This window comes from Neovison vison, chromosome 4 (genome assembly GCF_020171115.1).
Source record: "Neovison vison isolate M4711 chromosome 4, ASM_NN_V1, whole genome shotgun sequence".
In the NCBI taxonomy this organism is placed as follows: Eukaryota; Metazoa; Chordata; class Mammalia; order Carnivora; family Mustelidae; genus Neogale; species Neogale vison.
Genome location: NC_058094.1, coordinates 79,243,488 through 79,257,879, shown reverse-complemented (window position 1 = coordinate 79,257,879; position 14,392 = coordinate 79,243,488). Strand labels below are relative to the sequence as shown.

Genomic DNA, 14,392 nt, shown 5'->3' with positions numbered 1-14,392 from the left:
TTTAGAGATTACATTTCAGAGTCCGAAGGCAAAAGCCAGACTTCTGTGAGTAAAGTTAATTTCTTTCCTTTTTTTAAAATTGAAATATAATTAACATACAGTATTATATTAGTTTCAGGTATGCAATATAGTGATTAACAATTCTATACATTTCTCAATGCTCATCAAAGTAAGTGTGCTCTTAATTCCCTTTATTTCACTCATCCCCCTACCCACCTCTCTTCTGGCAACCATCAATTTATTCTTTGTATTTAAGAGTCCGTTTTTTTGTTTGTCTCTTTTTTCCCCTTCATTTCTTTACTACTCAATTCCTTTAGTAGTGTAACAGAGTATCCACTGTGTTGACCTTAGTATTGGGCATGGTCCCTTAAAAAAACCTATGACAATTTTTAGAGTAGTGAACTAGTGTGAATTACCTTTTTTATGTTTATTTGCTATTTGTATTTTGTCTTCTGTATTTATGTATTTTATCTATTTCTCTACAGTGTTAGTGTGTTTTAATAAACATTTAAGAATTTCTTACATCTTCTTAAGTTATTGATTGCCTAGGATTTACTTAAACTTACCTTAGTTATATTTGATAACTCTTTTCATTTATTCATTCCTACATATATACTTTGAAATAATATCCAAATGGTACATCCCATAATTCAGGTACACTTGAAGTACACTATTCTTATTTTGCCTTATATTACTGTTATAATTATTTGTTTTATTGATTGTAAAGTTCTTAAGAGAAATGTTTGTGTTTTGTATATATTTTTAATCTACAGCATCTAATGGTGACACTTTTACTCTCAATAATGATCGGTGTAAATTATAATGAGTCAGAGAACCTCCTTTAATTTTGTTTGGTTTTGCATAGTAGTTAAATTATTTACTTCCTTATTTTGCTTACTTTCAGCAAAGAAGTTTCTGATAAAATTCTGATCACTATACCTTCTGTAAGAGAATGAACTCTACTTCTATCTTCTTTTAGCAGAACATGAGGTTGTTATTTACTGATTCTGTTTTGTTTATTGTTCTTGAGGGTGTGTTCCTCAACAGTGCTGTGGTTCTACTTGCTACCAGCCTGTGCCAAGCCCTGTGTCTCCAGCCTGATGGGAGCTGCACTGGAGTGGGAAGCCAGTCTGAAAAATCCTACTGGAAAGTGCATAAAATCAGCTCTGGTATTTGCATGTTTGAAAGTGTGAAAAATGAACGGATGTATCTAAGGATTAAGGATGGCCAGTGTGATGGAACAGTAAGCATCTGCTTATATTTTTCTCAGCAAATGTTTAAGACATTTGCCAATGACAGATACAAGAATGGCACTTTCTGAGTGTTTTTTTTTTTTTTTTTTTTGTATTAACCTATAAACATTTTGGGAATTGGGTGCTATATATGATGGTCTCCCTTGTCTTATTAAAAAGTGAGGAGGGCAGCCACATCCTTTGTATGATTAGAGAGGGATTCTGACCCTTTAGACATTGCTTCTGGAATGTAATGTGCACTCAGATCACCTGGGAACTTTATTATAAAGCTGGGCTAATTCAGATACGTGGTGGTGGGACCTGTGTATCTGCATTTCTTTTTTCTTTCTTTCTTTTTTTTTTTTTAAGATTTTATTTATTTATTTGACAAACAGAGATCACAAGTAGGCAGAGAGGCAGGAGAGAGAGAGAGGGGGAAGCAGGCTCCCTGCTGAGCAGAGAGCCCAATGTGGGGTTCGATCCCAGGACCCTGAGATCATGACCCAAGCCAATGGCAGAGGCTTTAACCCACTGAGCCACCCAGGTGCCCCTGTGTATCTGCATTTCTAATAAGTTCTCAGCTGTTGTTGATAATGTTGGTCTGCAAACCACACTTTGAAAACCAAGGCTCTAGAAAGTCCCAGCTCAACAATATTTCCTTACTGCTTCTTTTGGCACCCAAATGTCCACCAACAGAAACCCTATATTTTGAGTAAGGAAATAATTTTCAATTCTAAATATTAGGGATTCTTCTTTAACATCTTTTTTTATTATGTTCAGTTAAGCTGCATAGAGTATAAGTTTTTGTTGTAGTGTTCAATGATCCATTAGTTGTGTATATCACCCAGGGCTGTGTTTCTTTAACATCTTGACTTAAGATGGGATATGGAAGGCAACCAACATAACACCTTTAATATAGCAGGATTCTTTTATGGGTTGAAGGGCATATAAAAGGGCATATAAAATTATACATTTATTTGACTGTTACTGCTCTGTTCCTCTGTTCTTGTTTGAAACAATTTAGTTTAAACCTTACCTTTTAGATAAACTCAGGGCTGCCTCCCCTCCCTTTTTCCCTTACCAGTATGACATATAGTTATATTGGAGAGTTTGCCTTAGCTTCTGGGGATGAGGAGAGAAAAAGACTTACGCCATTTATCATTCTTTGGGCCCCTGTCATTGTTGTAGACTGGCAAGTCTGTGTATGGTGAGCTGCATTGATGTTCAGAGTGCAAAAGAGAAAAGCACATGCACATACACATAATTAGCATCCTTGATTGTTTCACAGCAGCTATATCTCAGAATGATTTACCCATGGGCTATATCCCATTTCACAGGAGTCGAATCCATGCTTAACAGACAGAGTGTAATGCTTATGGTCTTTAAACTGGTACATGAACTAATTAAGATTAGAAAAAGGTAACATTACTACTATGGTCATACTAATTGAGAGTATGATTTCATCTAATGCTCAGTCATACTATAGGAGGAGCATCAGGAAGTAGCTTTCCCTTCCTATCACCAGCATCCACAAAGTATACAAGCCTTTCTCTTCTGAGACTCATGGAAGTGTTCAGAACCATGAGACAGATACTACATCACTGCATTACACACGTTTTGGAGTATGTGTGTCTTGAAGTTGCTAGGGAGAATTTGTGGCAGTGAAGATAAATGACTCTCCAAAGTAGAAGATGAGCCAGCATTGGAAACTTGTATCTTCTCTAGATCTCAACCAAGAGGACAGCTCATTGCTTGGTCACCTTCCATTTAGTTGCCTCATACTTAAGTTGGGTGGTGATTTTCATGGTTTTTCTATTCTTTCTTTCCAGAATGTGTGAGCCCTGTCTTTTCCATCTCTTTCCCAGTGTGCTGCTTATCTTGTCCTTCCAAGTGAGAACATTTTTTCTGAAAGTATATAGCAGAATCTTGAATCTCTCTGCCTTACACTAAGTACTCATGCTTTTTTCTTCCTTTTCTTCTCGTTTGTACTATGAGTGACTCATCTCTATCTGATTAGACTGAGGAAATGGAAGTTCTTGGTATTCAATTGAAAAAATTTGGTGCACACAGGAAGATGGGCAGAAACTTACAGATTAATATGTAGAAGTATTATTCTGTCACAGAGAAACTGTGGGCATGCTAATTCTTCAGGTGAAGGAGCAAACTGTGAGCCTGGTTACATAACTTTCTGAGAACCCAGCAGCCAGTATCAGAGCCATGAGTCCATCTGGGTCAGTCTATCTCCTAAGCCCCTGTTTTGAAGGATTCATGATACCCAGATGGAAAAGCTGGGTTGACCCCCATGAGGAGACCAGAGTCCCTATACACAGAGGGGAGGTCATTCTCAACACAAAAACAAAGTTTTCTTCAGCAGTTTTCCTAGAACCCATTTTTTTGATAGCTTGTTGGATAAGTGATTGAGTCTGAAATTGTATCCTCTCAGCCTGTACTGTGCATCAGCAGTAGGAACCTCCTTTCTTTTCCCTCCCTAAGGGACTCGGCGTAAAAAGCTAAATTCAGAATTCCTCATGCTCTTTGCAACTGAGACAGCCAATCATGTATTCAAGTTTCAAATCCAGTATCACTTCTTCTTAAAGACATTTCATAACTTGAAAAAACAACAACAGCAACAACAAACCAGCACATTCGTTCTATTTGTTTTAGGGTGGAGATAGCCAAAATGTGGAACTCAGTGAGATCTGTTGACAAAGGTGAAGGAACATAAATGGTTTGATTACATGGAATTTGATATTTAGAACATTTAAAGAAGAAATTCAGGCCATTTCAGAGCATAACACAGAGATTCTCAAGGCCTTTTTGGCATGTCACATCTTGATTGCATGTCATTTAACCAGAGGGTTAAGGACATTCCTTTTAGGTCATGCCTCTGTGAGGCAACCCCTGAGTATGAAGCAGAAGGTGAATGGAAAGGAGACTAGTAAGGGGGAGAAGGTCTGAAAGGAAGATCAAGGAGAAAAGGAGCCTTGGGGGTCCATGATGGGGATAAGGCATTGCTGGCCAAGATGCCATTCTTCTGCTTGGATCCAGTCTCCCACCCCCTACCACAGCAGTGGGCCATGACCTCCGATTCTGTGTCTTGCTGGAATAGCCAGAGCACTAAGAGGAACTAGGGGCTCGGATCACAGCTGTGTGCCATCTAAGAAATATCTCAGTGTTTAAAAATGATCGTGGCTCTACCAGTGTGTACCAGTTCAATATAAACCACCCCCCCAAACCCCAACAGATAAAGTGTAAAGTGTGTGCAATACTTGAAGGCCGAAGAAGAAATCTTGGTAAAAATCAGGGCAGCCAGGTGGCTCAGTCAGCTAAGTGTCCTGTCTGACTCTTGGCTTCAGCTCAGGTCATGATTTCAGGGTTGTGAGATCAAGCCTCACATTAGGGCCTGCATAGCGCATGGAGCCTGTGAAAAATTCTCTCCTTCTCCCTCTGCCTCTTCCCTGCTAAAAAAGAAATGGTAAAAATTACCAGTTAAGGTATGACTCTGGAGTTCTTCCTAGCCTATGACATACTTATGGATCTGTTACTTTTGTTTACTTGCCTCCAAAATCAAAACTCGAACATTTTGTAGAGTTCTTTAGCTTCCTAGTGTTTCTGTTAGAAATTCCAAGCTTGTTCTTGGAAAAACTATTGCATTGGAAAGTTATTGTTAAAAGATTTGAAAATTTAAAGAGACTTTCCATGAAGCCAGGGGCACCTGAATACTTTGTAACTCCTATAAAAATGTGCACTATTCTTGCCAAAGGTGAATTTCATGATAATTGTAACAAGATCAGCAAAGAAAGCAAAGAGAGGAGAAGGTCTAATATTTTTGAGTATCTATGTGTAGCAAAGGCTGGATGAAACCTCTTATGTTTGTAATGCCATCCCTTAACCCCTAAGCCCATACAGAAAAACAAATAATAGGGTAAGAAAACAAAAATAACATGTCTTATCCCAAACTGTTCCATGTAAATAAATGAACTAATCAATCATGCCTTATATGTAATTACTAAAAGAATGTCCAAGGTTGAAGAGTTTCTATTCTAGATTTAATACTTTTATCCATTAAGCACAGTCCAGATCAATCCTATTCTAGCTTTTCTTTGGGACTGGCCCCTTGGCTGTGGTCTCCCTCACACAGTCAGGGGACATCAAGGTCCCATAGGGCTCTTCCTGTGGAGCCCACATATCCACTTGTTTTGTGTATACCAGACTCAATTAATTAGCTGAGGGTTGGAAGACTCTGAGACTACCACTTAATGATATTTACCATTTAAACAACATTGATATTTAACCTTTACTTTGGTACTTTTGTAGAGAAGAGCCTCCTAGAAATTTCATAATTTGTGCTTTACTTCTGCTATTTCCATTGTAGTGCTTCCTTTATAATTTGTTTAGTGACTCATTGATGTGGTTGTCTGACTTGGATTTTTTGCTCTTAAGATATTGTGTTGGGGCGCCTGGGTGGCTCAGTGGGTTAAGCCGCTGCCTTCGGCTCAGGTCATGATCTCAGGGTCCTGGGATCAAGTCCCGCATCGGGCTCTCTGCTCAGCGGGGAGCCTGCTTCCTCCTCTCTCTCTCTGCCTGCCTCTCTGCTTACTTGTGATCTGTCTCTGTCAAATGGATAAATAAAATCTTAAAAAAAAAGATATTGTGTTAATGCATAAAAATCAGGCATATATATTTTTTTCACCTTCACTGTATCTGACCAGAAATCATTAGACTGGAATAACATTACTCTTGAAAACAGAATGGTAATAATTATCTTAGATATTCTCCTTTATTAGCTAGCCTTCTTTATTTAGTTAACCTCTCTATGTATTTAGAGGTTATGGTAAGTCTTGTTTACAATTTCCAGAAGGTTTAAGATGCATGTGAAGGTAAATGGTAATGCATGCTTATGTTATTATACCTTAAAAACCTAGTAGTGCCTCAGTCCAGGTAACTACTCAACAAATGTTCATTGTATAGATTGAATTGAATAAAAGCATTAATGATTCCAATGTATCTGCCACTATATATTTAAAAACTTTTCTTACAGGCAAATATACCTCATACCAATGTTTAAATCAGGTGATGCTGATCTTTGTCTTTGTTACTATGTCTTTGTTACTATGATACTGTTAAGCTGTAGGAGTAAATCAGTTTAATAGATGTTGATTTAGTAAAAATGCAAGTTAGCAACAAACATTATGCAGTTCACTAGGACAACTATGAAGTTTAATTTAAAGAAGATAAACAAGCCTCAAAACATGGGTGGAAATCATCACTAAGAATCAATGTAAAGGAAAAAAGAGATGTAAGAATTGTAGGAAAAACAAGCTAAAAAGTGATCAGGGTACCAAAGAAAGACACACATATTGACATACCCCACATTAGCAGGATCCTTGTTCACGGTCAAGAGTTTAGTTTGCAGAAACTAGGAAAGATTCTCTCATTACAAATTTCTTTAATTTTGCTTTTTTTCTACACATGCCCATAATAAAAAGTTCAAGATAATTTGTATTTTTAAGAAGTTGTATAGATGGGCCAGGTACACAAGGCTAGACCAGAGGCTAAAAAGTATAAAATTCAGTAAAAGACTTACTTTGTTTCATGTAATAATGATAAATCATGCTTTTAGTGGGCCTATGTCCCTGGACTGTGAATTTCATAGTTGTGGGATGGGTAGAGTGGGTTAGAGTTGGATATTTCCCTTCTTCCATGTTATTTAGTCTCAGATAAAATCCAAAAAAAGTTTTATATAATTAACTAATTTTTCCTGTGGGCTGTTCTTGTTTAGAAGAAAAAAGTGCTATGGTATATTTCAAAATGGTTCATTTCCCCTCCCCCTACCAGAAGCACAAGGAAATTCTCCAGTACTCACTGTGGGACACTGGTTGAGCTCTTGAAGATAAAGTCATAAAAATATAAGGGCCTGTTTATGAGAATATTAACTCTCAGATTTGTCCTCACTGAGGCTCAATTGAACATGAATTATAGTTCAAGTTTTGTACACAGGCATGGTTCCCTCATTAGTTTCTGTTTGTGAGTCTTTGCTCTATTAAGCTGTGACTTTTCTGTATTTTCCTGTCTGTCTTTCTATTCTTGGGGGTAGAAATTCACTTGTATCTACTTCTCTTACAGATCTAAATGGAATGGTTGATTTTTCAGTCTGTTTAGCTTTTTTTTTTTTTTTTTTTATTAAGTTGGAATAGGAAGTTCTTACATGCAGAACTGGAAAGTGAGAGTTGAAATCATGTTTTACGGAGAAGAATCCATGAAACAAGATGGGATAGGGAGGGAGAAAAACCATAAGTGACTCTTAATTTCACGAAACAAACTGTGGGTTGCTGGGGGGAGGGGGGTTGGGAGAAGGGGGGTAGGGTTATGGACATTGGGGAGGGTATGGGGGTGGGAGGTTGGGGTACCAGGTGGTGGGTATTATAGAGGGCACGGCTTGCATGGAGCACTGGGTGTGGTGAAAAAATAATGAATATTGTTTTTCTGAAAATAAATAAATTGGAAAAAAATTTTTTTTGAAGAGACTTTTAATAAAGTTGTAAGATAAATTATTTTGTTTGAGTTTTCTAGAAAATGATCTCACAGTTTGCTATTTATTGTAGACCACAGTCTATGCATTAGCTTTGGTCTTTATGAAAGATATTTGAAGAATATACAGAGGGGCATGAGGGCAGCAACAAAGATTTTCTGCCCCTCAGGAGCAAACAGACTTCAAGAATAAATTGTTGAGTGAGTCATCTTGAAAAAAAGAAAGCTGATGAGAATCATTAACAACAGTACAGTGTATAATAGAATGTATATTAATTACTAGAATGTGGCCACCATAGGGGGAGATTCTTATTTACTTTGTTAATAAAATAGCCAAGGACGCTTGGGTGGCTCAGTCATTTGAGTGGCTGACACTTTGATTTCAGCTCAGGTCGTGATCCCAGGGTCATGGGATTGGAGCTTTCTCTCTCTGTAAATAAATAAACCTTTAAATAAATATCCCAAACTCTTTTGTAAGGCCTGGCATTTGATAGGTGCTCAACAAATACCGAATGAATAAGAAGTTAAAATATCACTTGGTGGTGATGAGTAGGAGGTGTCCTGCAAAGGAACCAGATAGAGGGAAAGGCACATTAGTTAGATTAGATTTTGTTTTAGCTTGCAGTTATATGAGCACGCATCAGTATTCTAACATGCCAACATTTATCCAGTTGGCAACTGTTTTTGTTTTTGTTTTTGTTTTTTTTTTAAGATTTTATTCATTTATTTGACAGACAGAGATCACAAGTAGGCAGAGAGGCAGGCAGAGAGAGAGAGAGAGGAGGAAGCAGGCTCCCCGCCAAGCAGGGAGCCCGATGCGGGACTCGATCCCAGGACCCCGAGATCATGACCTGAGCTGAAGGCAGCGGCTTAACCCACTGAGCCACCCAGGCGCCCCGGCAACTGTTTTTTTTTTTTTTTTTTTAAGATTTTATTTATCTATTTGAAAGAGAGAGCAAGAAAGAGATCATGAGTGGGAGGAAGGGGCAATGGGTGAAGTAGGCTCCCCACTGAACAGGGAGCCCAAACTGGAGTTCCATGCCAGGACCCCAAGATTCTGACCTGAGCCCCAGGCAGACATTGGCCAACTGAGTCTCCTAGGCACTCCTGGTATTTGTTATTGATATTTCCAACTTGTACCAAGATCAGCCTTCTCCCAGTCACTAGTTTTCTCAGTACTTGGACCTGCCATTGGGATCTGAGATAACTTCTGGATCCCCTGTGTCTCTATGTGTGCTGTGGATAAGGTGAGATGAGATGAGATGAGATGAGATATATCAGGGTCTTCTAAAATTCCTCTCCCAGACATTTCTTTTTTTTTTTTTTAATTTATTTTTTATTTATTTTCAGCATAACAGTATTCATTATTTTTTTGCACCACACCCAGTGCTCCATGCAATCCGTGCCCTCCATAATACCCACCACCTGGTACCCTGACCTCCCACGCCCTGCCCCTTCAAAACCCTCAGATTATTTTTCAGAGTCCATAGTCTCTCATGGTTCACCTCCCCTTCCAATTTCCCCCAACTCCCTCTCCTCTCTATCTCCCCATGTCCTCCATGCTATTTGTTATGCTCCACAAATAAGTGAAACCATATGATAATTGACTCTCTCTGCTTGACTTATTTCACTCAGCATAATCTCTTCCAGTCCCATCCATGTTGCTACAAAAGTTGGGTATTCATCCTTTCTGATGGACACATAATACTCCTTGTACATATGGACCGTATCTTTTTTATCCATTTGTCTGTTGAAGGGCATCTCAGCTCTTTCCACTGTTTGGCTATTGTGGCCGTTGCTGCTATGAGCATTGGGGGTACATATGGCTTTTCTTTTCACTACATCTGTATCTTTGGGGTAAATACCCAGTAGTGTAATTGCAGGGTCATAAGGTAGTTTTAATTTCTTAATTTCTTAAGGAATCTCCACACTGTTTTCCAAAGTGGCTGCCATCAATTTGCACTTCCACCAACAGTGTAAGAGGGTTCCCCTTTCTCTACATCCTCTCCAACACTTGTTGTTTCCTGTCTTGCTAATTTTGGCCATTCTAACTGGTGTAAAGTGATCTCTCAATGTGGTTTTAATTTGAATCTCTCTGATGGCTAGTGATGATGAACATTTTTTGATGTGTCTGATAGCCATTTGTATGTCTTCATTGGAGAAGTGTCTGTTCATATCTTCTGCCCATTTTTTGATATGATTGTCTGTTTTGTGTGTGTTGAGTTTGAGGAGTTCTTTATTGATCCTGGATATCAACCTTTTGTCTGTACTGTCATTTGCAAATATCTTCTTCCATTCCGTGGGTTGCCTCTTTGTTTTGTTGACTGTTTCCTTTGCTGTGTAAAAGCTTTTGATTTTGATGAAGTCCCAAAAGTTTATTTTCACTTTTGTTTCCTTTGCCTTTGGAGACATATCTTGAAAGAAGTTGCTGTGGCTGATATTGAAGAGATTACTGCCTATGTTCTCCTCTAGGATTCTGATGGATTCCTGTCTCACGTGGAGGTCTTTTATCCATTTTGAGTTTATCTTTGTGTACGGTGTAAGAGAATGGTCAAGTTTCATTCTTTTACATATAGCTGCCCAGACATTTCTAATTCACCTTCTGGATGGCATCATGTTACTCTCGTACTGAATATTGGGTGCTCTAAGGGATAGTCTTGTTCTTGAGATTCTCCCCTAAATATTTTGCTGCTCCTTATTTCTTTGATATAGCAGAAATTAATCCCAAATGGGCTTTGAGTAGCCCATTTACCCCAGGCTCCTTTTTGTAGTATCACACAGGCTTTTCTTTTTCTTATGGGGTAAAAATTTCTACTGTGTTATACATGGTATCTACCTTTTCAGTAGCTTCATCATTTAAACTCTATGGGGTCCAGTCCTCCAGTCTTGGCTCTAAGTATATAAAGTCCAGTTTTGGAATTTCTTTTAGCAAGCATTATATTTTTCTTTTTTTTTTAAGTTTAATTTTATTTTTTTTTTCAGTGTTCCAAGATTCATTGTTTATACACCATACCAATGCTCCATGAAATACATGTCCTCCTTAATACTCACCATCAGGCTCACCTATCCTCCCATCCCCATTCCGTCCAAAACACTGTTTGTTTCTCAGAGTCCACAGTCTCATGTTTCCTCTCTCCCTCAACTCACTTTTTCTTTTCTTTTCCTAATGTCCTCTATGTTATTCCTTATGCTCCACAAATAAGTGAAACCATATGATAATTGACTCTCTCTGCTTGACTTATTTCACTTAGCATAATCTCCTTCAGTTCCATCCATGTTGACACAAAAGTTGGGTATTCATCCTTTCTGATGGCTGCATAATATTCCATTATATGTATATGGACCATATCTTCTTTACCCATTCATCTGTTAAAGGGCATCTTGGTTCTTTCCACAGTTTGGTGATTGTGGCCATTTCAGCTGTGAACATTAGGGTACATATGACCATTCTTTTCATGAAAAGTGTATCTTTCAATAAAGCTTGGTCTTCCGAAGTTCTGAGTTCTTATTTGGTATAAATTTCTTAAAAACCTTATATTTGGAAACTCAAAGTTGAGTGAAGATTTGTTCTGTGCCGAATTCTACTTGTCCATGACACAATGAGCATATTGATACAGTAGATAGGAGAGTTTTGTAACAATTATCAATGAAAATATATTGGTTTAATAGTCAACAAATATCCTCACTTTTAGTTAGTGGTTGTCGTGATCTAGGCATTAGGGGGAATGAGTCTGAAGTTTGAGAAGTAACTATGGAATTAAAATTTGAGTGAAATTTGATAGGTATTGTTGTGGACTGATGAGGGGGTCTTAATGGCTGATTGAATATGGTGATGGTGAAAATAAAAATTAAAAAACACAGCAAACAAGGAATAGAGGAGAATTTTTCTCAATTTGGTGAAGAATATCTATAAAAAATATATAGCTAATATCATACAAATAGTGAGAAACTGGGTGTTTCCCCCCTGAGATTGGAATAAAGCAAGGACATCCACTCTCACCACTCCTATGTAGTATTGAGTTGGAAGTCCTGGCTAATTCAATAAAACAAGAGAAGGTAACAACCTGTATACAGATTAGAAAGGAAGAAATAAAATTATCTTTGTTTGCAGATGACATGAATGTTTATGTAAAAATTCCTCAAAGAATCAACAAAAAGCTCCAGAACTAATAAGTGATTATAGAAAGCCTGCAGTATACAAGATTAATATCAAAAAGTCAATTGATTTCTTAAATACTATCAATGAACAATTAAGGTTTGAAATTAAAAACACAACAGGAGTTACGTTAGCACCAGAAGAAGAAGAAATGCTTAGGAATAAATCTAACAATATATATGTAAGATCTATGTGTGGAAACCTATAAAACTCTGATGAAAAACATCAAGTAGACTTTAAATTAATGGACAAATATTCCATATTCATGGATTGGAAGCATTGTTTATCCTTCCCAGCTTGGTCAATAGATTCAACATAATCTCAATCAAAATATCAACAAGAATCCATGAAACAAGATGGGATAGGGAGGGAGACAAACTATAAGTGACTCTTAATCTCACGAAACAAACTGTGGGTTGCTGGGGGGAGGGGGTTGGGAGAAGGGGGTAGGGTTATGGACATTGGGGAGGGTATGTGCTTTTGGGTAAATTGGAAGGGGAGGTGAACCATGAGAGACTATGGACTCTGAAAAACAATCTGGGGGGTTTGAAGTGGCGGGGGGGTGGGAGGTTGGGGTACCAGGTGGTGGGTATTATAGAGGGCACAGCTTGCATGGAGCACTGGGTGTGGTGAAAAAATAATGAATACTGTTTTTCTGAAAATAAATAAATTGAAAAAAAAAGGGGAAAAAATATCAACAAGGTATTTTGTGGGTATCAACAAACTGATTCTAAAGTTTATGTGGAAGGCAAAAGAATCAGAATAGCCAACAAAATACTGAGGAAGAAAAAAGTTAGAGGCCTGACACTACTCAACTTCTAGACTTACTGTAGAGCTGAAATACTGAAGACAGTGTGGTATTGGTTGAAGTATAGATCAGTGGAATACAGCAATAGACCCACCTAAATATAGTCACTTTATCTTTGATAAAGGAGCAAAGGCATTTCAGTGGAGAAAGGACAGGCTTTTCAGGATTCTGGACAGAAGAATGATATTTGTTAAAAATTAAGGAAATATCAATAAAGTACTAGTTGTGTCAACATTGGTTCATTAATTGTAACAAATGTATAATAATAATGTAATATGTTGATAGGAAAAAGTAAGTGCAGATATCTGGGGAAACCTGTACTGTCTTCTCTATTTTTCTGTAAATCAAAAACTGTTGTAAAATATAAATTCTATTCTAAGAAATAATAATTAAAGGGAGCTCCAAAGGTGAACACTTGAAGAATAGGCGAGAATTAAGATTCTCCTAATCATTGCTAGAACCCCCCCCCATGTAACTGATTGGGTAGATAATGAACATTAGAGGGGCATTAAAGGAGCATTAAAGGAATTATCTGAAGATAATTTAAGATCTATCTCTATCACTCCTATAATTAAAATCCTTCAGTGGCTTCCATGGTCTTAGATAAGGCTAGACTTTCTAAGTCGCATACGAACTGATCCTACCTTTCTGAATTCACTTTCCAGCTCTTTTGCTCAAGAACATCAAGGGCGCCTGGGTGGCTCAGGGGGTTAAGGCCTCTGCCTTCAGCTCGGGTCATGATCCCAGGGTCCTGGGATCAAGTCCTGCATCGGGCTCTCTGCTCAGTGGGGAGCCTGCTTCCTCCTCTCTCTCTGCCTGCCTCTCTGCCTACTTGTGATCTCTGTCTGTCAAATAAATAAGTAAAAATCTTAAAAAAAAAAAAAGAATGTCAAGAAGCCTGGTCATATACACACCATACTGTTTATTGCCTCTTGGCCTTTGTTCATGCTGCCCCATGCATGAAATTCTCTACCTCCACCTGTCACTTCCATCTACTAAACTTAGCTCCTATTTAGCACTTAGCTTCACCTTTTCCAAAAAGCCCTTCCTGTTTCTCCTGAGTTTGGTTCCTTTTTTCCCTCTCTAAACCCAAGGAGTGTGTTTCTACCCTATTGGCCTTATATATTATTATTATTAGTAGTATTAGTAGTAGTATTACTATATATGGATATGTACTCTACTTGGCTGTGAACAAATCAAAGCCAGAGTTTTAATGAATCATATTTATATTGGAGAAAGAAACAGACAACAGACACTTGGTTCTCACCTAAAAGAAGCTCACCTACAAGGCTAGGGATCAGAATATAATTGTCTTTCACAAAGAAAAAAATAGTTGCATTGAAAATTTTAATTCATTTTCACAAAACTTATATTTTAGAACTTCCAAATCTTATTAGAAAAAATTTAAAGCACTAAAAGGTAAAAAATGTGAATTATTTTCTAATATTAGATGATACATGCCTTTAAAAGGGGGAGAGATGATTTTGATGATCTGAAGGGTATGTAGATTATGCCTAAGCACTTAATTCTTGAATGTTTTGTTACACAGTCTTTAAGTAATTTATGTGAAGTCTATTTATTGGTAAAAATTCAGTTCACGGGGTTGCTCCAGTGGCTTAGTTGATTAAGCATCTGCCTTTGGCTTAGGTCATGATCTCCTGGACC

General features: G+C 37.7%; 1 protein-coding gene across 1 annotated transcript in view; it reads left to right on the top strand.

The window, feature by feature from the left end:
- Positions 1-14,392, top strand: part of LOC122905350 (lipoxygenase homology domain-containing protein 1-like) — a 299,796-nt gene that overhangs the window by 118,838 nt on the left and 166,566 nt on the right. The window contains 1 exon segment of the mRNA XM_044246984.1: positions 1,031-1,243. Coding sequence (XP_044102919.1) covers positions 1,031-1,243 — 213 coding nt within the window.